Below are 26,362 nucleotides of genomic sequence, written 5' to 3' on the forward strand. Positions count from 1 at the left end.
CGTTTTACTCTGTTTCATAGAGGAGTGAAAGTTAGGAGCAAGTAATTAGGTAAAGGATGGCAGCAGACATCAGAAATACATAACCACAGTGAAGTCTTCTTAAAAGCAGTTGCTATTAAATTGTTTTTTATCATACTACCAAGGTTCAAAATGTTCTTTTAAAAGGCATACTTGGTGAGTCTTATTGATTTTGACCACTGCTGTTCATTTATCAGTTTAACTGAGTTATGGCTCTTAATCACGTCTTAGTGCCTCAAACTTCTAACCCGAAAAGAAAAAGAGAGAGAAAACTTTGTTACTGGCTTTCTGACAATGGCAGGGAGTGTGTTAAACCAGTGTAAAATTCAATTAAACTGTCTAGCCAGGTTTTTGAAGCTGAAATGCAGACCCTTTCTGTTAAGCTTCTTATTTTCCTGTGACCGACACCGGTGGATGCTGGGTTATGCCAAAACCAACAGGCTGTAAAGTACCTTGTTTCATGCTCCCAGCTGATCAATATTTTTATTTTCCAGGCTTGCCCAGAAATCTGGAGGCAGTATCACCTAACGGTGAGTAGAAACACCTTTTTTATTTTCCCCAAGACCTAGCCTATTTACCCTTCTCTGAACTGCTGACCATAAAATATAGACAAGTATCTTCTACTGGAAGATAATAAACATCGGAAGAGTTTTTGCACCAAGAGAGCAATAATATACTTTTTCTCTTCTCCCCTGCCCATTTCTCTATCCTTTATCTTCCTGTTCTTAAAAGATTTGCTTGTTTTTATGTTACACACATTTTTTAATGACTACATCATGGTATCTCTCAGTCTTCCCCGACTACATTCATTAAATTAAAGGGAGAAAAGGACTATGCTAGTAGCCATAAAAAATCACAGTAATCCAGTGTCTTTAAAATATTGTATTATCTACAGTCCACAAGCATATGGTCTACAATATCTTCCATTATCATAGTTCTGTCTTTACTGAAATATTTACGTACATTTTTTAATAAAGTTAGACAAAGTTTAGTGTATCTTTCATATAGAACAGTTCAACTCATATCCTTAAACCCCTTTTGACTTATTCAAAGTACATAAATATCTGCTTGATACCAGTCAAGTTATTCAATTCTCTGGTTTCCTTTTATTGTGATTTTAGGCTAAGTAGAAGCAAAAAACATAGTTTACTATATAATAAATTGACTAATATTCAATATTATGAAGTCAGTTTATTTCTAATACTCAGCTTAAGTAATTTCAGTAATTCACCACAGCTCTACATCATTTCTTTTAATATATTAAATATGTTGTACGAGCAAGAGACAACAATAAAAATTACTCTTGTAATTATACAGTTATATAATGTAATTAAAAGCTGTTTCTTAAAGTTTAACGTATTAAAAAGTTTCCTCAATAGGAAGACAGGTAGTGGGAAAAGAAAGGGCAAAGTTTTTAGAGAACATGTCTTCTTACTGCTCTGCTCTTATGGAAATCAGAAGTAAATCAATAAGTAGACTCATACTACTAGTATGTCTATCACAAGCCCAAGAAACAAATAATATCAGGTAGTTTGTTTCCACTTTCTTTTATCACTATTTAATTTCAATAAAAGAGTCTCAGTAGAAAGCTATAATTCCTCAACTATCCCTCAATCCCAAATTGGGCTTGTAAATAAAAAAACAAACAAAAAATACATAAATGTATATATACACACACCCATATATGTTATACATATATGTCATAGATGTAACTTATATGGATACATTGTATTTGTGCTTATGTATCAATTTTTTTATCCTATCATATTATGGTGAAATTCTTATGGCCTAAACTTGATTGGAATCTAATCATAAATTTATACTTTTAAGATTGTATAGCAGTTTTTTTATCAGTATTTAATTAATAGCCTAGTGGATTTGACATTGCATTTCTTTTCCCTTTTCCCCTAAATCAGAGAATTCCAGTCTTGAGAACCTAAGTGTGGGAAATACCATTTTAAAGTCATTCTTCTCATTATTAGCACTTATATTCTTTTATGTAACTGTCATACAAGAATCGAAATTGGTATGTAGTATAACAAAAATATTTGAAGATTTATTTAATATTGTAGCTTTAAAAAACATAAATTATAAAAAGTATAGTTAGGAAAAATATAAATGAAACAAAATGAATTCCCTTTTGGGAAATTATATTCCATCTAAACTATAACAGAATGATTTTGAAAAATCTGTTTGTCTCAATCTGGAATCCTGATTAATTTTTCAAAATAATATTGTGATAAGTAACACAAATTAATTATGTTCAAGTTTAAATTAATTAGGAATTATGAATTCCATAACTTACTATGCAGGTATAAATGCAAAACTTGTTTTTCTATAAGATAAAATACTTAAATAAGTATATAGGCAATATCCAAATGTGTGCAATTAGGCAATATTTAATCTTGAATAAAAGCGTGATGCGTGGTTAGTCATCTTCAGCTCTTTTGTAGGCGATGGACTGCCATCTATTGACTCGTGATAGCCCTCACATGTGAATGTGGCATAAATCACAGCAGTGACCAAGTCATGAAGCCTAGGTTAGAATTGCTACTGTATATTCATTTAAACTAGTCTTCTTAAAACTCTGGAAATTTCTACATTTAATCTTTGATTAATTTCCTTTTCTAACCAAGAAGTATCCATTCTCACCAAAAATGAACTGTGCTTTTTGGGGGAGAAATTGGTTAGTGTATTCAGTTTCGAAATGTTTACATTTGAGAACTTTTCAGTTGCTTTTATTTGCCTTCCAATCAGAAAAACTAGAAGGACATTTACACAACCTAAAGTTTAGCAACTGCAATTTAAGGTCTATCCAGGAACCACTTTCTGGGAGGGGAGTGGGGGCGGGGACGGCCCTATAGGTTGAACACAATATTATTTTTCAAACTCTTCTAAGAAAGGCGGTAAAGTTCATTGATATAAGTGGACTTATGAAATGTTCCAAATCAAAAATTTCTTAAAATTCTAAAAGAAAAATATTGAAAAAGAGATACTTTCACTATTTTCAGCAATTTCATGAGAGATCAAATAAAGCCTCCTTAACAACTTGTATCTAAATGTAACCAAACTTATAACCAAACTTGACTGGGCTTCACTACATTAATAAAAACTAAGACCATCATTCTAAAGGGTAGTACATGCTAATAAAACTCTAAAACACTACCTGTATCTATCTATCTATCTATCTATCTATCTATCTATCTATCATCTGTCTATATGTGTGTGTGTGTGTGTGTGTGTGTGTGTTGTTTGGCTATGTCAGTTTTTTTGATATATTTTAATAGTTATAACATTGTCATATAATTTAATGACTTTACCAATTTGAAGAGCTGCATGGGGAAAAAATATGATTTTTATTTAGCAATAAAATAATTTTCCCAAATAGTTTATATATTTACCTCCTTCAAAAAATGTTTAGAAAGTTTTTAAAATATTCAATAATATAGTACTGTTCTTGTATTTTAATTTCTGTTATATTTTCAGATTTTGGAAAAGCTTGATTTTGAATATTCTATTTCATCTTTCAAATAACTCAGTCTAGATAAAATTTTCCCTCTTTAACTATTCAAGGAGCGTCACTTCCCCTAGCCCCTGTCATTTCTAGTCTCATTTATATTAAAAATCCTAGGCCAAAATGGCCACCAACAGAGTTTTTTAACCAACAGAATTTTTAACTAGTAGAGGCTATAATTTGACGTGCTTTGGACATTTTGTTAATCTTGATTTTAATCTACTTAAAAAAGTAACTAGGAGTTTGCTATTTTGGTGCTATATATGTTAAGAACCAAAAGGACAATACATCCTTTATGTTTAATTTTGCGCTTTTGGATTTCTTTGTGTGCATTGTTAAAATGTGTTACAACCTGCTACCTTTTATTTTAACCAAAAATTTAAGCAGAATGCAACTATAACCTTTTAGGAAGAATTAAATTTTAAATGTTTCTTTATATATAATGTTTGGAATGCCTGGAATTCACACTTCAAAAAGTAAAATACTCGCTGTCAGGGAAATGAGGAGGAATAGTTTCCTTGCCTTCCTTTCTAGCCCAGGAAAGCTTGTCACCACAGGTTCCTATTAATTAATAGTAGTCTTACCTGAACTAGTTAAATGTCAGAGTGTATCTTATGGACCATAATTAAAAATGCCATTTCATTTTGCCACTCAGTTTCCTCTCCTTACCTGGAAACATCAGTTTAGAAATGTGTTGTATAGTCCTGAAGAAAGGAATAAAAAAGTGGAATTTGATTGTGAGGCTATCGCTATACAAAAGTATTTTTTCTTTATCCTGGAATTGTGATGTAAGATAGGGTGGGTAACAATTTTCTAACTAATACTAAAGTGGATTTTTTAAAATAAGTTAAAATGAGAAATAAGGAGTTTCAAAAAGTCATTCTCAAGCCAGAATTTTTTCGTTTCATGAGGGGAAAAAATACTCCCTCTCTTTCTCTCTCAATTAGATATATATTAGAATCCTAAATATCTATCTGAACTCCTTGGCTACATAAACAGAATTGCAAAACCCATAAGAACCCCACACACAGTAGATATCAAGTAATAGAGGGGTGTGTGTGTGTGTGTGTGTGTGTGTGTGTGTGTCTAAGAAAAAAAAAATCTAGTTATATACTGTATTTTTAAATATTAAATAACTCCAAAATAGGGTCAGAATAAGGCCTCACTCTGTTTTGGAATTATTTAAATCAACTTTATCTTGGTACCATTTTTTTGAGGCCTGGCATACAGATTATCCTAAACTAATACTTTTATAAATTCATTTATTTTGGTATTTCAATTCACTTTGCCACCTTCCTCAAGAACTAGGAGTACTCTTGTTTAAATTGTGGCGGATTTCTTCCCCTGTATATCTGGTATCACTATTTTAATGTTTTGATCGGTTAAGTATTGCTCTTGAAATACTACATCTCTCTCAAATTTTCAGAGATTTAGTTTTCATTAAAAATACCCTTAGTACTAAAACACTACTAAGGTCAATGTAATTGTGCTCTGATGATTTGGAAGGCACATTTTTGTAATATCTCTGGGTCATCTTTCTATTGTAATACTACAAAATAAATCAGGCTGCCTCATGTTTAAAGTTACTGGGTGTCTGAATAAAAAGAATCTCTAAGTAAGCATTGATAACTTATTTTCTAGTATTCTATCTATGATAGATAACAAAGATAGAAAATACATTTGGACAGTGACTAAAATTTTTCAAGATATTTCAAATAGAATTTTTATGTGAATACTTTAATATTTATTTAAATACTGTGTTCTTAAAGAATTTAGTGTCAACATTTTGCTAGTAATTTTTTACTTCAATCTTACCATGTTTTGAATTTATTATAAAAGATAATTACTACATTTACAGAGTAGGTCAACTGATTTTTTCTTATAATCTTTATTTCCACTGGCATGTTGGACCACATTTTGCCAGAACTTATCATTGGAAGCAATTGGAAAATGCAATTTCAAAGCAAATGAAACCTGGAATTATCAATCTCAATAAATGAGATTCATTTAAAAATAAATACAATTTGCCAAATCATCAAAAAGCAATTTTCCAAAGCTTCTGTAAAAGGAAGGGGAAGAAAGTGGATGTTGTGAATTATAAATGCTTATGTTATTTTTCCTCTCACAGTGTTTTCTTCGACATTTAGACAATTTGTATACAAACTTATTTTTGAATGGGAATAGAATAAAATTATTTATACTTAGATATTTATTTCTCTTTATTGAAGCGCATGGGAGAACTTCCATATTTTCTTCTTTCAAATGAATGTTGAAGTGTCATCCCCTTCAGAGAGATTCCCAACTTATTTGATTTCCAATACTTTAATGAAAAAAATAATTTATTTTAAATGGGAAATCAATATGGCGTATTTTGAGCACTTTTTTTTCCTGTGTTAATATATTTAAATGATATTAGTGCTTTATGACGATAATTCTAATGTAGATTTAAGTGTTTCAGATAATCAAGCAATGAAAAGTATGCAGCATTCACACAATTTAGAGAGGATTCATTATAAATGTTTTGGCCTAGAAGCAGCTGTGTTTTTGTCACCTTCTGCCTATCTTTAATGTCCTAATCACCCATCATGGTGATTTCTGTTCATTTTTTAGGTAGTACGTTTTGCTCAATAATAAACTAATTGAATCAGAAGTTCTACTGTAAGCAGTGACTTCCTTTCTTCATTTGACCAAAAAAAAAAAAAAAAAAAAGTCCCTGTGCTTTTTTGCCTGCCCCTTAGTGGCTGGGGGCAAAGACTAGTTAGTATATTTAGGACTTAATGTATTTACCATATGAGCTTCAAGTTTTACCTCTGTTTTAAAAACTTAAATACTTGTTGTAATCTTCATTTTCTTACCTGTTAACAACATTTCTCCTGAGGATGGAGGATGGTAAAAACATGGAAAATTACATTTGGAGTCTTTCCTACCTTTTCTCTCTTCCCTAAGTACGTTCACCTTTACTTACAAAGGATTTATATATAGTTAGTCATTAGAGGGGCAGTTTCTTCTTGATGCTTCAATTTTGTGGTAATGAAATTCCATTTCGAAGTATTTATAATTTTAGTATACATAGATTTTTAAAATCTTTCTTATCCTTAAAAAGCACATATGTTATTCATATAATCCCAAAGAAAACTACATATTTTTTACTTGCAACTTTACACTTTGCAACATATTTTTTACTTGCAACTTTACACTTTGAAATAGTGTCCTTATTGTGACAAAGTGAATATAAACAGGTAGCCTGAAAATTTTCAAAATTCATGCAGTTTAACACAGCATAGTATCTGACTACATAGTAAATTGTAGTTTAAAAATCTGAAATGTTGAGTGGTACCTATTCTTTGTCATGTTAACTACATAGAATGAGCAAAAAGATATTATGGAGAATACATTTAGCATATTTGAGTGATTCTTTTTCATATGTACTTTGAACAGGTGACTCATGCCATTCCTTAAATAAATATATTCCAGGTGATTGAGCTTGTTATAATCTTCTCTGGACATTTCAGTGAAAGAATAAAAGTAAAGTATACTGGACCAATGATATTTGCATTAAAACATTCCTTTTAGTAGTCAGTCATGTGAATGACGTGGTAGATTACAGTAATTCCTAACGGGTCTTAAGTATTTAGGAATCACTTAGATGCAGTCATGATCAACCCTAACCTTGGTTAATCACTTGAGCAATCTGCGGGAAAAGACTCCTGAAAGAACCCCTGGACTTGTTGACATGAAAATTCTCTCTGAGCTAGTGTTATGTTTCCTGTTATGGTATAAACTACAGTAGTAAACTCAAGGTGAATTAAGTTTATGGTTTTAAAGCCTAAATTTCTTAAATGACTTGAAGTTAATGAATTATTGATAAAATCAGTCAGATTTTATCGAAATTCATTTGCCATTTGATCCCCACATCCCAGGAAGTCACGAGAGTATGTGTTTCTACATTTGTAAGTATTTTCTTACAGCTATTTTGAGCTCAGCAATGGTCCTCCAAGACCAATGACTCTGGGTTTCTTAGAAATATCATAAATATTGTATGGAGGAAAATGCTCTATGTTTAGAGAGCATTTAACAACAACAACAACAAAAAATGAATGTCTTTGGAATTAAAATAGTAGACGTTCACCTTAATTGGTGTACCAATATACTGGGAGATCACATTTCAAAAACAAGAATTATTCCATGGCTTCTGCAGATTAGCTTTGTAAAAAGAATTCACATGTGTGAATCAGACGGTAATAAAGCTATTCCATTTTCATTCCTTTTTTCAAAAATCATATAGCACCAAATCTGTTAGATATATTATAAGGTCATCTTTATAATTTTGTAATATACCCATGTCTATAAATACTCATTTTACATAGATATTTTTCCTTTACATGTATTTATGGATTATCCCACATGTCTTTTCAGTTAGGGGAACTACGTTTTGGATAGTTCCTTAAGTTTGTTTACATGATAAAAATCTCTGTTTTGTCTTTCTTGGATCTCTCAACATTTCCTTTATTTATAGTTATACCGTATTTCCTCCTCATTTTACTGAAGTCCTTAGAAAGACATTCTATAAAATTGGGCTGGAAGGACAGACTTGTATCTGAGGAAATGACTAGGGAATGTTTTTTATCAAAATACAGGGAAAAGATTGCCAGCTTTGGGATCAGACATCGGTTCAAATTCTGGCTCTTTCATTTACTAGATGTGCAAACCTAGTTAAAATATTTATCTTCTAAAATCCTCAGTTTCTTCATCTGATAAATGGGCATAGTGTTTTCTCGGTTGTTGTTAAGTATGCAGTGAGATGATAAATGGAAAGTCCTTGGCACAATACCTAGCACAGAGCCTGTGTTTAACACTGTGTAAGCTCCAAAATAGCAAACCCAGAGAGTCCTCACACCTATAGTGATGACCTCTGGACTAATAGCCCAAACTCAGAGTAATGTTTTTTGGGAAGACTGTTGTTTGCCTAAGATAAGGAGATTCATAATGGCCTTTATACTCTGTCTCCTAAAAATGTTTCCTTCTTGTAGTTACTAAAATTTAAATAGAAGCAGTGTTTTTTGTTAATGAAATTATTTACCTCAGTTTTTATTTTCTAATTGTTTATGCTTGTCTTTTCTAGAAACGTAGGTGAGTAACTTTTAATTAAATATGTCAAACAAATTGTTTTCTTAATTTGATTTGCTTAAAAGTCATAAAGACATTTAAGAGTAAATCACAAAAATCTTTAGGCTACTGCTTCTCCTAATGAAAATGTACTGCAAACTATGTACCATATAAGGATATGATGATATTTTGAAAAATATATTAAGTTAATAAATGTGTAATTCTTAAGTGGTAAACTTCATCTGAATATATCTATTATAAGCAAATGAAATTACATAAATCTTTGCTTCCTCTGTAAATAATGAGGATAATATGAAATTGAATAATTCTCACACACACACCAATTATAATAGTTTCTGCTAAGGGTAGAGCGTTTATGTTAATCAGATGAGGAATGAAACAAATAGCATATTAGTTTTTTACACTTCAGGTAAAACTGTTTCATGCCTTCACATGATTGGTTCCAGAAACTAGCCTGATTTCACAGGAGAATGTTGAAGTTGGGCAGTTGTTTTGCAGGCTCCCACACGTACTCATATAGAGGTCCAACAAAAAAGACAACAAAATTAAACACTTTCTCAGTGCATGGGATTTGTATGCTTTCAGAGAGCATTTCTCTTCCATGTTTGTTCTTTATTTTAAGACAAGCAGGACCTAAGATGGAGCATATTGTAAATACAAAAAAGCACTACTTCCCCCTTTTTAAACTGGCACTTACAGCTGTGGAATTCCCAGCCTTTGTGACTGATGGTTAAGAGCATTTTTCAGTAGAATAAGCAGCGTTGCGGTGTGGGGACGGGGAGTGCTGTGTGTTGTAAGTCATGTGGAGTTATGGTAAAAATGAAAATCCTGGAGTTTTATTTGGGTTCCCTGTGTATTAGCTAATAAATAGAATAAAGCTACGGTTCTGTTACTCTACAATTTTTCGGTGATGGTTTATGTACAATTGTATGCAAAATATATAAGCAGATTTGAATATGTTAAGAACTTCATATGGTTGGAAGGTGTATATTAATGTGGTTTCTGTGTTTTATAGTCCACCCCAGTGAACATTCAGATAAAAAAATATCCATGGATTCACACATGTATGTGTTCTTTTCTGTCCCTTCCCCCCACATCCTGTCTCCACATCTCTCATCCCTCCACCGCGCATCAAAGCTTGTGGTCCTTTCCATCCATGTACTAAAAGGTTCTTTGTAAACCAGGCCATTTGTCCATCATTGTTTGGGGTCCAAACAGTGGTAAGATACCCTGTCACCGATCCCGTGTGCTATGAATGGCAGCTCCTCTCCGGACAATTGGCGGAGGGGCCGAGAAATATTCCTGAGAGGATTATTTAACCTTTCAATTTAGAGGGCACAAAGCCTGGCTGATTAATGAACTTTCTGATGGGCGCCGATAAGCGGATCTATTTCTTTATTTCCCCTAAAAGTGATTCCTTCTCCTGTCCATATTACTATAATCTTAAACATAAAATGTGGCAAATAGATTAAAAAACAGCACTAAAGAGTTTATCTGGCTGGCAAACTGAAGGAGCTAAATTAAAATTGGTAATGACATCAGTGGCTCAGCCTCATATATGGTTTTTAAATGCACTGTGTATTTTGAAGAGACTTATTCTCCAGCGCGCCTGGTAATGACTGCTTTTGGTACACAGTCTGGGGCTGGCTTCTGTTATCCCCACCCCGCCCCCCCCCCAAAAAAAAATGAGTTGTGTTATCTGGATGGCTGCAGACACATACACATCCCCCTTTCTCACTGCATGGGCAGACAAGGTCGATAGCATTACAAGGTATTTGTGGCAGTGCTTGTTTCAGTTTTCAGAGCTGCCAGTTTCCAGGCGGATTTGAATTACAAAAGAAGAAGCTGGCATGAAAATTGAAAGGTTTTATCGGCTGGTCTGAAGCCTCATAGCACATTGCTTATTTATGCAGTCCATTTGCACCAGGAAATATAAAAAGGAAATACATTTTTAAAATAAGGCCATAAAGACCCAGATATGTTTAAGATGGCAAATAAAATATAGATACCTATAATATCTTTCCAGGAAATGATTTTCACTTAATGTTGCACATTGCTTCAGAAGAGCATTTATGTTGCTGTCATAAATTTGTGCGTTTGTGTCACTATGTAGGTAGTCTCTGGGGATTAAGAAGGAAGCCTTTGCTAACTTACTTTAAAATTAAAATAGACGAGGGATAACTCTGCTGTTTGAGAGCTACATTGGAAATATTTAAATTGGGTGGTAAATTAAACTTAAACTAACATTTTTGCATTCCATGTAAAATTAGCTATGGCCCAGTGAATAAATGCCACTACCTTTGGAGAAAATTGGGATGCATTTTTAAGCCATGAAGATTTGGAGCATTCAGGGAGTGAATTACTGTGATCCGTACTGTCTTGCATATGTTCATTGTTCTCGCTTCCTGAGGTTTTCTTTTTTTCTGTTGGTTTGAGGGGGCGAGGCAGAGAATCTCATTTATAAGACAAAATCATAAATTAGTAAGTTTAACAGATTGTTTTTATAAAACTTGTGTTTCATTTCTTTTAGTCTTCAAATATATTTTCTTTTAGATGTTGCCTTACATTTAATGTTGTTAATACATAATCTTTTCACTACTGATAGTTACACCAACAATTTACTTCTATGTGTATTACTTTAGCGTAGCTTTGACTTCCTAAAAAAGATACACTCATGCAATCCCTTACACTCTTGGTTACATAAAATGAAGATATAAGTACACAGATATACAATACTGCAAGGCCTTGAATAATTAATGGTCTTACCACTGGTCGTGTTCAATCTAGAACCCACTGGATTGTAAAAGTTATGAGTATCTGAAAGAGGGGTACAGAGGAAGTTACGTGTATATAGAAAATAACAAATCAATAAAGCGACACTCTTTATTCTGCTGTAATTCAAATGAACGCTGTTTTAAAATCCGTTTTCCAATAAAGCAAATTACTCTCAGCTTAACTACGAGAGATACCATTTTTTGCAATTTTCATTTTCACCAGTGTCTGGTACCTTTTTCATGTTTTCATGACCCGGACTAATTACTTCATGTAGTCTTTCTTTAACAGAGAAAATATCAAAAGCATGCACGTCTGCTGCATGCTAATGATGTGCTGTACATTTTTTCATGAATTTTCATAAGGATTTTTTTCTACGTAGCATGTGTGGCTTAATGATGTAATCACCCGATAGACTAGAAAATGCTCCAAAGGAGACGTTCCGGTCTGTTGTGTACATAATACATGTTTCAAAAATCTGCCTAATTAAGGAATTACCTGATGGATTGGGAGTCTGTTGGGTACATGACATCGTTTTTTTAACACATAGAAATACAGGTATGTCATTATATATGGTGCTTTTAATGGCATTTTTAGAATGTAGGGGAAATTAGTGGCAATGTCCCCTAGAATACAATTGAATTCTTTTTTTCACTGAGAAAAAAATACAGGCTTAAAAAACTTCATAAAGGAAGCTTTGTTTTAAAATAATTTCAAAGCCTTTCGCTTGGGATGAAAATGCCTCCCAGTATTCCTCACAGGGAAGTAATACTGTGAATATTTGCCAGAATGCTGTGCAAGTGGAAGGCTTTGTTGGAAACCATGGTTGGAATAGATATGAGGTTCAGATCCCCAGGTCTGAAGACTCACCCCGGAAAAACACTGAAAAGGTAGCGCAGAATCATTTGGATCTTTGGTCATAGAACATCATCACTTTTGCCTTCTCATGGACTCCGCTTTGGTTCAGTTCACTGCAAAACTGCCCAATGTTTACATTTCTTCCTTTAATTCATTTAGGCCGCAGATGTGATTTTTCTTGACTATGTACTGGTTCATTTCTGTTGGCGTTTATCTTGTAAACGTTATCAAAGGAAAGGGACGGCATCCATTCTTTTTTCCCTTCCTACTCTTTGTAAAACCCAACTACTTAGAAAACAATATCTGATCTCTAGCGTAGGCAGTAAAAATAATATCTTTAAACAAGAAAAGAAGTATATTTTTAATTCAAACTTTTATTCTGCTTAAAGGCCAAATTCATACCATTAGGTCCCTTCTTCAACTAATGGTCTTTGACTTTGATGCCAAGCTTTTGGTTTGGGGTAACATTTTTCTTGAGAAATTCTTTTTGATTACTTGGGTTAGATTGTTTTGAAAAATACATGAATATTGGGGGAGGCTTGTGCTATTAGTGAGTTTATTGAAAGAATAACTTGATTGAAAATACTTTGAAAGAATAAGGTTCTCGAGTATGAAAAGCATATGGATTTAAGAGGTTGAAGCACAAATGTAACTTGTTCAGGAAGACTGGAGCTAAGCTCAGCACTTCACTCAGTACTTTACTTCACGTTACATTTGGTCGTGAATACATTTACCAAAGGTACTTACTATATTTGCTTTTTAATATATGTTCATGTAACAAATTGGATTACTAAATAAAAATATAGTCTGATCTTTAAGCATATGTGTGATTATAAAAGTAAGTCCATTTTTTGGTCACGAGAATGGAAAATTCTCTTTAATTAGTGAAATTGATTGTATATCCTATATAGTAATGAGCTTTAACAAGATGCAAGCCCTCCTGGATCAAAGTCAGTTTAGATAAGGGCAGTTCAAGGTCACAGAGGGAGATGCCCAGCAGGTTCATTTGCATAAAAAATTACTGTTAGAAAAAGGACACTGAGGCAGCTCTGGCGTTTTGATCTCTTGGCCTTTGTCATGGAGATTCCTACCAGTGAAGGGAGTAAGGCCAGTGTCCCAGATAATGATTAACTGTTTTAATGGCATTCATTCATTCATTCCGTACTAACTACTCATGCAGAAAAAAGGGTTATGTAAAATGACATTAGAAGAAAATCATTTGTAATCGTTGCATCAGGCTGCACTTTGAGGAGACATTAAGAGTAAATCCGTGGTGTGGTAGGCTTTGGCTTTATCTTCTGATATTTACTGAGTTTACTGGTGCATGAAAAGCTTTCAGTAAGAATAGCAGATGGGACGGACCTTTCATAGGTAATGCTATCTACCAGGTTATTACTTCTATATATGGATAGTAAAGTAATCTCTAAGATATCACCCTACAAATATAGATTATTTAAATGTCTGTAACCAAAAAAAAATAATAATAAAGAAAAAGAGCTGCTTTCATAAAGAGTTCATTTGGTATCTATTAGGTGAAAGTCTTTAGATAAATTTTTAACTTAAAAAAAAGTTCGAAAGAGCTACATTTGTTCCCTGCACTTAACTTTCCATCAGTACAGATATGTGTGACAGAACACTGAACTTAGAGCTAATCAGTCGACACATTCTACTTTAAATTGGACCTTTACTGTTAATTAAAAATAAAGACATGCTCCAAGGCAGAAGTATTGAGTCACAAATTTATATTTCTAACACTTTAAATAGCTGTAAGATTTTTGTTAGACCATAGTATGAAAACTTGTCCACTGGAAATCATTATTGAGTTTTCAGAACTGTATTCTCATACAGAAATGTTCTCTAATTAGGCAAGATCTAGGCTGATTTCATTCCTATTAAGTCCTAGCACATGGTAGTTATTAAAATGAGAGTGTGTAGATAGCGTTTGTCATGTCATTTACTAATTAATTATTGTGAAACAGTTTAGAACTTCATAGCACACTATACATATTGTTGCTATTTTTATTAGTAATAATGGAAGTTTTTAACCAGTGACATTATACAGATGAACGAACATCCCAATGTCTACACTTCATCCAGGGTCATAAATGAGCAGTGGGGCTAAATTTGAGGCTTTTTAAATGAGATTACTTTCAAAATAAAGTAAGTGTTAACATGGAACATGCTTTCCAAATTAAAAAAGATCTCTTTATCCCTGGTACTGTAAGACTGAATTCCTATTCTCCGTATCACTAACTCTTTTCTGATTCTGCTAGAGTATGTACCACACTCTCAGTGTAGGGGACATATTTGGGGGAGGCTTTTTAACAGAGTAAAGAATAATTTTACATATTGTCCTTTAGTGACTCAAATGTATGGGGTGCTCTTTATGGGCCATGTACTTTACATGTACGTTACCTCATTATTAATATTTACTAAATTACTACATGCCTGGCCCTGTTCGAGGATGTTGGGTACAGCAGTGAGCAGGGAGAGTCACATTACTACACAACTCTCCAGTGATTCATTCCCATCCTCTTTCTTAGAGGAAAGGCCACCTTCGGTTAATACTGCCAGTTCTCCTGATCCCCTTTCCCTATTTCACCTTCTGGTGTACTAAACTGGTTCTTTATTGTGTTTATTATCTGCCTCCCCATTGCTAGCATTGTTCTTTGTCTACTGTGTACCCGTATGCCAACAGACTAGATTAAGTGGTGTCAAACTATGGCCCACTACCTGTTTTTGTATGGCCCACAGGTAAGAATGGGTTTCACATTTTTAAATGGTTAAAAAAAAAAAAAAGAATATTTTGCAGCACATAAAATTCAAAATTCAGTATCTGTAAATAAAGTTTTATGGGAACACTGCCAGGCACATCTGTTTACAGATTATCTGTGGCTGCTTTTCATGCTACAGGGAGGGGCAGAGCTATGACACAGGCCATATGGCCCACCGAGCTAAAATATTTACTATCTGGCTCTTTACTGGAAAAGTTTGCCAGCATCTGACCTAGAACACAGCAAGTGTTCAATAAATAGGTAGTAAATGAGTTAAACACTGCAAAACTGAGAAGAGTTGAAATGAGTCACGCAGCCAACAGAGTTGTTTAAAGTAGATATGAACACCAAAAACCTCTGCTACTGATTGAGAACACAGAGCAAAAGCCTTATGGAATTTCTCTGACTTTGTTGCCTAAGGTTGAGGAAATTACAGGTAGTCCCAATACGGTTCTATTTGCCTATATCACTCTTCCCCCAGATAAACATGGCGCACTCCATCCCCTCTTGGCTTAAATGTCATCTTCTTAGTAAGACCTTCCTGACCACCCTATTTAAAACAGCTAAGCTCTCTCCCACTGGTGCCCCTATCCTGCTTCACTCCTTTAAAAAAAAAAAATACTCCATGACACTTTTCACATCAGACTCTCTGTGGTCTGTACTCCGAAGGAGAAGCCAGAATTGCTGTGGGGGTACAGGTGGCCGCTCCCGTGAGAAAGTCCCTATTTGTGTCTACACCAATCAAGTCAAGTTCCAGTGTCTCTATATCCCTGCAATTTGATTCTTACCAGTTCTCCCACCTCCCCCATCATTACTTCCTGATTCATCTTGTCCTTTTCCATAGGATTTGAGCCAATGGCATCTCTTATTCCAATGGGATAAACATAGCATATTTTCTTTCTCATGAATGAATCTGGAACTCTTGCCTCAGAGAAATTGCCATGTATTTGCACAAACAAATAGAAAAATTTATAAACATAGATCAGTTTTTCAGAGAACATTTATTGTTTGGAAGTGTGGCTTGTTCTTTTTATCATTGGTCATAGTCTGCTAATAGTTGGCAACTAGTTATTGAGTACCTACCATTCGCTTCAAACTACCTTCTCATGCCACTTAAAGCCAACGCTCTTCACCCTGATTTGTAAAGCCCCAAGTGATCTGATCCCTGTCCATCTTTAGCACCTCTTCTCCTGCTTTTCCTTTATCCACTACACGTCCAAGTTTACAGGTTCTTTTCGTTGCTGCTCATCCTGTTTACTCTGGTCATTTCAGCCTCCACTATTAAGCAGATTACTTTCAGATCTAATCTTCAGACATGTGTTCCCTAAGCTTTAATCGTACATAGACAACTGTGTGATGGACATCTCCACCCAGATACCCCAAATCCAAGACAGACTTCATCTTTCCCTCTACATTGGCTCCTCCTTCTTTTGCTACCTTTTCTGAATCAATTGTTGGCACCACTATATATTCACACAATTCCCCCCAATTAGAAGCCTGGAAAGCATCCTCATTTCTCCTTTCCCTCATTCCCTGTATGTCTTCAATGTTCAAGTGATGCCAGTTTTATTCCCTAACGTGTTTCCCAAATCTGTCCCCTTTTCCTTATCCCTGTCACTCTTGTAGGTTAGGCCCTCCTCACCTCACCCAGAATCCCGAGCAGCCACCTCCTTGGTCTTTCTCACTGCATTTAACCCGCTCCTGCTCACATTCACCCTCCTTAGAGCTACAAGCCAAAATGGCTTTTCCAAAATATTATTCTAACTATTCTGCTCATATACTTAAAACCTTACCCAGGACACTGGATAAAGCCCAAGCTCCTTAACACGACTTATTAAGGCCCTCCATTTTTTGACCCTGCTCTCTCCAGCCTCATTTTTCACTACACCTGGTCATGTATCTTATACTTGGTCAGTGTGTGTGCTCTTTCTTAGTTGCATGCCATTATTTATTGCTGTCCCCTCTACCAAAGATTCTTTGTTTGTTTGACTTATATCTAATTCTTTGAGAGTCAATTTAAATTGTGTACTTCCAGGGAAGTTGTGCCAGACTTCTTTCACCCATCCAGTGGTGAATCTCCCTCACCACTCCATTAATACCTGTACATGCTTCTATCACTGTGTTTACACTGTTCTGTCATTATCTATTTACATGTTTGTCATGTTCTACTAGCCTATTATTCTTTTCTATCTGATACCTAATACCTAAGACAGTATTGGGTGCAGTGCCGAATGGAATGAGGAGGAAGCAAACATCGATGTTAAGAATAAAAGAATGGTGATTATGTTACACAGTTTAATACACAGAGTCATCTGAATATGGGGGTCTCCACACTAAACCTTAGGAGGCAGCATTTCTAAGGACTCTTACCTAAAAAGAGCTGTTTTGGAAAGAATGAGATTTTACTTTTCTTCTAACATTGAATAAACCCTCGCAAATGTTTATGTTGCAGACCAAACCGGGGCCACCCAAAAAGCCGAAGACCCCTTCTGGACAATCAACGCCAGCTTTTTGCTACAATTGCGGTCAAGAAGGCCATTATGGACACGTAAGTTTGAGTGGCCTTTGAGTATAAAGCATTCTGTTGTGCAGGGAGTGGTTGCTGAAAGATGAGTTCAAAAATAGTGTACTTCTGGGCCGGCCCAGTGGCTCAGGTGGTTGGAGCGCCATGCTCCTAAAGCCAAGGTCGCCGGTTCGATTCCCACATGGGCCAGTGAGTTGTGCCCTCTACAGCTAAGATTGTGAACAACAACTCTCCTTGGAGCTGCCACCGGCTACCATGTGCTGCCAAGGCCAGCGAGAGCTGCTGTGAATGGCCGACCAATGACTGGCAACCGACTGCCTCAGCTGGGGGTAGCTCAGGGCTCATAATACCAGCATGGGCCAGGGAGCTGTGTCCTACACAACTAGACCAAGAAACAACAGCTTGAACCGGAGGGAGTGGAGGGGAAGCGGAAGAGGGGGGAGAGAAAAAAAGAAAACATATCATGTGGTAAATGATACATGCTAAATGGGTATGTGTCGCAGGTCAGGATAAACAAAGCCCACTACAGCGGGGTTGGTTCACGCCAAGCATGTGAAAGTGGGAACTATCAGCTGAGGGAGGCCAGAGTCGGGAGAGCAGGGAGCTGTCCTAGACTGATGAAGAGAAGAACGATCCCCTCTTGAGTGGGGGAAGCAAAGAGAAGAGATAGTTCCTTTGGGGTGTTTCAAAATCACCTAGGAGCATTTTCAAACTAGATGCAACCCACCACCACGCTGCTCCCCACCATAAGAATCAACTGCCCTCATGAGCAGTGAAAATTGAGTTAAAAGACGCTTATAAACCACTTATGTGGAGGGAAAAGAGCTGAGGGCTAACAGTTTACACCCACATTTACAAATGTGAAGGGAAAAATAGAAAGGAGGAGCACTTGATGGAAGGCTGTTGAAGAGACAGGCAAGCAAAGGTCTAATACAACATAAGGCCAAGTAAAGTAAACCCTCTAAGAGAGTTATGAAGCATGTGTAGTGGGGATCCCCCTTTCCCCCAGCCATTGCTGTTAACTCTGACTGGGGGAGGGTTTGGCAAGGAAGATTGAAAAAAGATAAAGGTTTCATAGGTCAAGAAATACGGGAAGAAAATCCAAATCTGAAAAACTAGAGTGTAAACACGACGGGGTGTCGGGCTGAGTGATCCTCTCAGTGTCCCAGCACTGGTGTCAGTGATGTGGGGCTCATCTCAATGACAGTGGTCCATAATCTTGCAAAAAGACTGTCTGAACAGTGTGTCCTTGTGCCGTCCTAATTTCAAATGCAATTTTCAGGAATGCACAGAAAGGCGGATGTTGAACCAGACCTTTCCAACATCTCCGTTCATCTACTACTATGATGACAAATACGAAATTCGGGAGCGAGAACAGAGAATAAAGCGAAAAGTAAAAGGTATGTTATTAGACTTTTTGTCAAACACCTTTGTGGTAGTTCCTAAATTTCTTTTTTGCCCCCTGTCTTTGCCTCCTTTGGGGGTCATTGGTTAGCCCAGAAAATATTTTTAATAATTACATAGAAACTAGAACTTTCTTGATCTCCAGAAATCAAGTGCCCATTTCAGAAATCCTGTGTTGTAATCTATTCACAATAAACGTTTTTCTAACGTAATGATCGTTTAGAAACTGTCCAGAAAATACTTCTTTCCCTATATACATGAAGAGTTTTTAAAGGCTTCTTTGAGATTTTTCTATTTGACTAGCGATTGTTTTCCCCTTTGTATATCTCTAGTATTTTTCATGGAAAGAAAGGCTTTACCTGGTGCTTCCTAGAAGTCATTTCTTACGGGCCACAGGTACTCAGAACTCCAGGCCCACGGACACCTCTGGAGTTTCTTTATTTACTGTTGCTGACATAAAGTTCTTTCTCACCCAGTTATCTTACAATGTAAGCCTGCTTTCTCCACCTCTGCTCCTCTTTGTGATGTACTTTAAGATGGTTTACCAACTTATGTTTCTTGCTTTTCTTGCTTTGGGGACAAAACAGTTACGTGTTTTCCTAGCTGACCTATATACATGGTCGACTCTTTTGGCCTTTTTGTTTTTCTTTTCTAGGCTCTTTTTAAAAGATTAAAAAGAAGTGCACCGAAATGTCATCTCTGGATTAAAGGATTATGGGTGCTTCTGTTTTATTTTCTTTATACTTTTTTGTATTCCCCAAGTTTTCTATAATGAGTGTTTATAAGTCTTATAATCAGAGAAAAACCATTTGTTTTCCTTTCTAACTGGTTATATTGACAGCTCTGTGGCACACATCTACTTTGAGGTTTGCTATGATCCATTGGAATTTTTATTTTATTTTCGCTCTATATTTTTAAAAAAATTTTTTCCTCTAAATATACTACTTTGCACTTCATTTCATGGGGCATGGGGGATGGCACTTCTTTGATCTTTGGATGTTCTGTTGACATGTTAGTTTTCATCTCTCACTGTAACCTCATCTCCCACCTACCCTGTCAGAATCAGTACCCTCAGACACTTGAAGTAAGAGTGCCAAGTCCTGACAAAATATAAGATAACATCAGATCTGGCCCTAAAACCTCTAAGATACACATGTGTGCACGTGTGCACTCTCTCCAAGCCATCAGTTTCTGCCCTGGAAGAAGAATCTGTCCAGTGTGGCATTCACCTGTGAGTACGGTGGCCAGACTTCCTCTTCAGAGGGGAATTGAAATGTCATTTGAGACTGTCAAAAGGACACTTTATGTATCTTGCTTCACCTTATCATCAAGGGCTGTCCCTTGAATTGGTCAGACATGACGTTCTTCACAAAGCTAAGATGACTACTGCTTTCACTGGTCCTCGTCTGCATTGTTTAATCTAGTTAAATTGTATCAAACAGAATAAATAGCATTGGCCTTCTGAATGTTTTCCATTTTTAATAATCAATAATATAGGACTAAACCATACCATTTTTAGTACCTGATTTTTACCTTGGTAAAGGCTCTTTAGAATGTCATATGATTAATGCATTTATTAATAAATGTCTGGCTTACCTCTTTGCTAAGTTATTTACAGACCTATGAAAGCTGTGCGTGGACTGTCTAGCTGCAGAATATGCAGAAATACTTTTATATTTTCCAGAACTCCAGAAAAGGGGGGATTTTCCAAGGCAGTTCAAGAGGCCTCATGTGGAAGCAGCAAATCAGAGGTCCCACCACAATATGAGGAAGAGCCAGGCCTCATGGAGAAACAACAGGTGGCCTCAAGAAAAGAAAGAAACCCAAAAAGAATCAATGAGCAGGAACAAGAGAGAGCGGGAAAAGCACAGGAAGGCTGACAGGTGTCATGACATGGATGAGGACTTTCCCAGGGGCCCAAAAATTCACTCTTCTCCCGGCTCTTGCAGGACCCAGGAGCCTCCCAGATCCTTTCAGCAGTCACATCACCACAAGCCAAGAGAAGGGAAGCTGCCCAAAGAGGGCAGGCGGGGCAAGCATAAGAAAAAGGAGAGATATTTGGAAGATGATGACCATGACAATTTATTTCTTATTAAGCAGAGGAAAAAAAAGTCTAAACTCTGAGACAGTTTCTGATTTGGCTTTCCAGCATTTCTCTGGTCTTACGACATTCAGGCAATATTTTTATTATCTGTGATTAAATAAAGTGCGTTTTTTTGGTTTGGGTTGTTTTCGTCTCAGCCACCTCGAGAGCTCCTGAGCAAAGACCATTGGAGATGCTGTGTCCAACGGGTTATTCGGGAAGAAAACAGAAAGATACGCTCAGACTCCCTCCGTTCCAGTCCGTCATTTTTCTTCAGAATTTTAGAGCTAGAAAGAATTAATCTTTTCAAGAGAATTTTTTAAAAATCCTTTGGAGACATAAAAGCTCATCAAGTGTAATTCATCTGTAGTATGGTTATGTAAATTAAATCTTGCAGCAAGAAAACCTAACACAACTATGAGACATTCATCGATCTTTTTCAGCATTTTTTAACTTTTTTTTTTGTAACATCGGAAAGGGTAATAGCTGTAAATGTTAAGTGCAGTGTTTCCTGCTTCAGAAGCTGGTGTCAGAATCTTCCCTTGGTCAGAGCGTCACAGGCTGGAAAATGAAGGTGTCATCATTGAAGCCCTGGAGGGGTGGGGAATAGGACTGTAAAAAAATGCCAGTAAGGAATCCATCCAGTGTAAATGTCGTGAGATAGATTTCCTCAAGTGAAAAAGTCATCAAAAATTAACGTAATCACAATGATACAGGTTTTACCATTTTTATAGCCATACTTCAAGAAGACTGTCACTCAGCTATATAGAGATAAATGTTGCCCAACTTAAAAAATTGTTTTGTTTTTAACTGCAAAGCTGGACAAAGCTGTCCAGAAATTTTTGTACTTGTGAATCTTTTGTATTTATCAAAGCCTAATGTTAGAATAAAAAAATAAATAAAATCTCTGAAGTAGGATAAACAAATGTGTCTGTTATGTAAAAAGATAAAGACAGCTTGGGTGACCGAGGGTATACTTGGGTTGGACAAGTGACTAAAGTTATAAAATCTCCATAAACGGGGGTTAAAAAATGCCCTTGTTGACCAAGCACAAGTTCCATGCCAGAATAAAATGAGATGGAATCAGTTAACTGGGACACTTTTATAGTGTTAGATTCTTAAATGTGTTTTTTTTTCTTTGCGAAGTACACAAATTCTGTATGTCTGGTAAGATCAGCCCTCTTATCTTTTGGGGGCCAAGGGAGAATCTCACTTCCTGAATCTGCTTTCGTGTAAGTTGTAAGTCCACAGTGTGTAGTCCACACCTGCCCAGTGGCTGCCCAGCTTTCAGCTAAGTGGAAGGGTTCGTTGTGTTGGTGCTTGGCTTCCTAACATTAGCTGGGATTGTTTTGACCCTAAGGTAAGTGACCAGATCCTTTTAACATCCTGCTAAAAGTTCCAGCTGGCTTCCTAGAGTGGTACACCTCAGATAATAGGCGTTATTCCTCAGTAGAACCTGGAACAAGTGTGGCTTATTACTGATGTGGTGGGAGTGGCATTCCGTCTCATCCAAGGGCACCGGCATTCAGGGCAGAAACGGGACTGCCATGCTGTAGCGTCCATCACACATAGAAGGTTGTTTGGAGGAAGGAAGAAAGAAAGCTCTTTTTCTATTTATTTCCGTACATTCTCTTATTTTTCTTCCCCACTTTTATTACACAAACATTTTGTTCTGGAGTATAACTTACCCTTTAGGTTTATGCATTGATATGCAGATAGGCGAGGTGACTGAGCTAGTTTACTTGTGGGCATTAGGATGGTCAGGAAAGACCAAACACAGAGGAGCCTCTCCTCCATTTCTTCTTCATGGCCCTGGCGCCTGGCTCTTACAGCAAGTGTTCAGTCCAAGTGAGTCAGTCTACGCACACACTAACTTTCTATACAAGAATGGGGCGTTTAAAAATAGAGAGAGATTTCACAATCAAAGACTGTAAGTGCATATATACAGTTAAGAGAGGAAAAGCAGATGTCCCAAACCATAAGGACCCGTATATTTGCTAGGACTGAGAAGACTCTAAACATCTCTTGCCTCTGACCCCACTTTGATTAGAAGCAGCTTGAGTGACTCTTTTCCTGGATTCTAGCTTGGTTCACATTTAACATTCTTAGGAGAGAAACTATCTCGTGTTCTCTCAATGGAAAGCCCTGTGTCAACCATGCTATTAGGAGTACCTATTATTTCAGAACCATGCTATTACCAGTGCCTATTATCAGCTCTTTATTTTTATGTTACACAAAGAGTACATATTCATTTTAAGGGGGAAAATATTTTTTAGTTTATAAATCATGCCTGATTCTTCTACCCAAAGATATGGTTAAAATTTTTTAGTGTCTATGCTTTCAGACGTTTTTCTATACATATATACATTGTTTTGTAACCTGTTTTTCGACTTAAGAGTGAAAATCTTTCTGATCAAATATATGTCTACCTTATCATTTGTAATGGCTACATGATATCCTTTAATATATCTATACGATAATTTATTTAATCATCTCCCTGGTGTTTCTAATTTTCATTATTTTTTTTAAAATCCTCTGTACAAATCATATCTTCTCCACTTATTTCATTGTGATAAAATAGAACTTGTGGGTCAAAAAACATGCATATATTTCATGCAAGTTTTAATACATATTGCCAAATTACATTCTTGGCATTTTATGAGAGTGTTCATCTCCCTACTCCCAAAATAACATGGAGTATTTGTATTCCTTTTTCTCTTTGCCATTCTGATGGGCAAAGAAACATTATTTGTTAGTGCTGCAGTGAAAAGATGGATATGGGCTGTGTTTGTGTAAGGAGAAACCGAGTTAACAATATATCAATAATCTGTTGATAAAGATAAGGTTCCTTCTCATAGGAAACGACTGAAAATTCTTCTGCCAACGAAAGATCACATACAAAATAAGACAGCCTATAATTCCTTCACAGATACCTTGATCTCTTGATCTTATCATCTTTGGTTTTCACAACTTTGAGGATGCCGTTGGCATCTAATAAGTAGAAGTCAGAGATATTACTAAAATCCTACAATGCACAAGACAATACCCATTCTAACAACTGTGAAATAAATCACTTCTTAAAATGATTTAGTAGGAAGTGTTTCCAAGAAAACCCAGTAAGGGAGTGGAGAAGTGACAGGGAAGAAAAGAAAGATTCCAAACTGGTTGCCTTATCAAGTCAAGTCCCACAGAGGGCAGCTTTCGAACTCCCCAAGGAGTGCTAGAGACAGTGTAGGCAACACGTCAAAGTTGCCCTGATTGGGCCAAAGGAGTGTGAGTGTGTGTGCCTTTTTTTGTTTTAAGTCAGTCATTGTTTCAGAACTGCCCCCAGGAGACTTTCCCAGCCAACTCTGGCTCTCTATACACCCAGGCAAAGTGGGTTTGAGCAGCTAGAGCGCAGCCCCCTGACAGAGACACGGTAACTGAATAAATGAATAATACAGTAACATCTGCTATAGCCATTATCTCAAAACAGTTCTTTGCACGAAAGAATACTTGGCAGTCATACACCCAAATATTTTTTAAATTATTTTTGAATGCAGAAAATACAACTTTATTCTGATGTACTGTATCTAACCATTTCCTCAATAAGAGTTTATTAGCTTGTGTTACCCATATATGACAGTGCAAAACATGAAAGAGTCCAACATACCAAATTTGTTATTATACATTTATCATAGTCATTATCAAAAGTAATTTCAGGAATTTCTACTTCCAGCCAAGATTGGAGTAACGGACCAGATTTACCCTCCCTCCTGAAACAATGTAAAAAATACATGAAGCAGTTTTCAAGACATTGCACATCAGACGAGGAAGGGCAATGAACTCTGAGAGATGGCAAACAAGTGAGATGTGCCCTCTGAGTGCCCCAGCTGACTGCTTGGAGAGGTTCCTGGTTGTGGAGTGAGGAGGGGAAACCCAGGAAGAGCCATGTGGTGTCCTTGAATTGAAGAAACAGAGCTGGGAGCCTGGAAAAGCCAAAATGGCTAGAGTGTGCAGGTCAGATTTCCAGAGAGGAGAGCTGCACAGAGACCCCAGAGGTCAGCAGTCTTCAGCTGAGTGAGTACTGGTCAGCGTATATGTGTGAGGAAACCACCTGAAAGGATTAGAGGAAATTATTTCTGGAGCGCGCACAGGGCCCTTGCTAGTCTCTGTCCTCACCCGTCAGAGTGGAAAACCTCATCATTTATGGAGCATTGACTAGAGAGCTCAGAGGAGTTTTTTCCTCAGTAATGGGGGAAAGTTAGCCCTGGTGTAAACGCTGGTTCTGCCTAACCAGCTGAAAAGCAAGACCTGAAAGAATCAGGCTGTTTCCCAATATCTTAACCAATTTGAAGAACAAAGCTCAAGAATATTTAGAATACAAAAATACACAGCGCCCAATAATGTAAAATTCCCAGTGGAATGCTATGAAAATGCAAATTAATCTGCAGTGACAGAAAGCAGATCCATGGTTGCCCAAGTGTGGGGATGGTTGGGAGAGGTGAGAAGCAGAGATTACAAAGGGCACAAGGAAATGTGGGGGGTGAGGAACACGTTTGTTATCTTGATTCTGGTGATGGTTTCACAGGTGTATACCTATATCAAAACAGAACCAAAAAACCCAAAAACTAATTTCATTCATACTCTACTGGAAACATTTTAATGTTTTTTCAGTGTATTGGGAATATTCTGGAACAACTGGGTGAGGCCAAGGATGAGGAGGCCACAGGCCGTCCCTTTTCGTTCCCTGCTTTGCCCATGTGGATGTGGGGCCAAGAAGAAGACTGATCACAAGACTGGTGTCTAACTGTAGGGGGCAGGAAGAGGACATTCGCTGACCACTCAGGCGTACGCATAGGAAATGTCTCTAAGAAGCATGCTGGTGAAAGCGCACTGCACTAGCATTGGGCAGCCATGGCCCACAGGCCAACATCTAGCTTCCTGGCCTAACATTCAAAGCCTTTCCAGCCTCATTGTCTCCAGTTCTTCACTCTTCTTTCTCTATCCCTCACCCTTCCAGTCCCGTTGCATGAGTAGCTAGTCCCTGAACAGGCCGTGCTTCACCTCTGCTGTTTTCTCTGCCCGGAATATCCTCTTTCATTTTTATGACCACCCCAGAGAGCATGAATCCTCTCTTTGGTATGCCTGTTGCCTTCTGAGTTAATTTAGTCGACAAATACTTGCCATGTATGTTTTTTGTGCCGGGTAGTAGTCTTGCTTGAGGTTGACTTTATTAAAAGAAATCTCAAGCCTCGGGGGCTAACAAGCAATTGAAGAGACAAACACAAAAATGAAGACTTTGTCAT

At 36.6% G+C, this 26,362-nt stretch overlaps 1 protein-coding gene across 7 annotated transcripts in view; it reads left to right on the forward strand.

Annotated features, from left to right (window-relative positions):
* The window catches only part of ZCCHC7 (zinc finger CCHC-type containing 7), a 206,966-nt gene extending 184,973 nt beyond the window's left edge, over positions 1-21,993 (forward strand). For all 7 annotated transcript variants that reach the window (XM_081067785.1, XM_081067780.1, XM_081067779.1 and 4 more), the window contains 4 exons: positions 513-548; positions 17,516-17,611; positions 18,870-18,987; positions 20,676-21,993. In XM_081067785.1, the coding sequence (XP_080923911.1) occupies positions 513-548; positions 17,516-17,611; positions 18,870-18,987; positions 20,676-21,115 (690 nt within the window). In that variant the 3' untranslated portion in view covers positions 21,116-21,993. The remainder of the gene's footprint in view (positions 1-512; positions 549-17,515; positions 17,612-18,869; positions 18,988-20,675) is intronic.
* The last annotated feature ends 4,369 nt before the right edge of the window (positions 21,994-26,362 follow it).

This window comes from Rhinolophus hipposideros, assembly GCF_964194185.1.
Source record: "Rhinolophus hipposideros genome assembly, chromosome: 11".
Classification (NCBI taxonomy): domain Eukaryota; kingdom Metazoa; phylum Chordata; class Mammalia; order Chiroptera; family Rhinolophidae; genus Rhinolophus; species Rhinolophus hipposideros.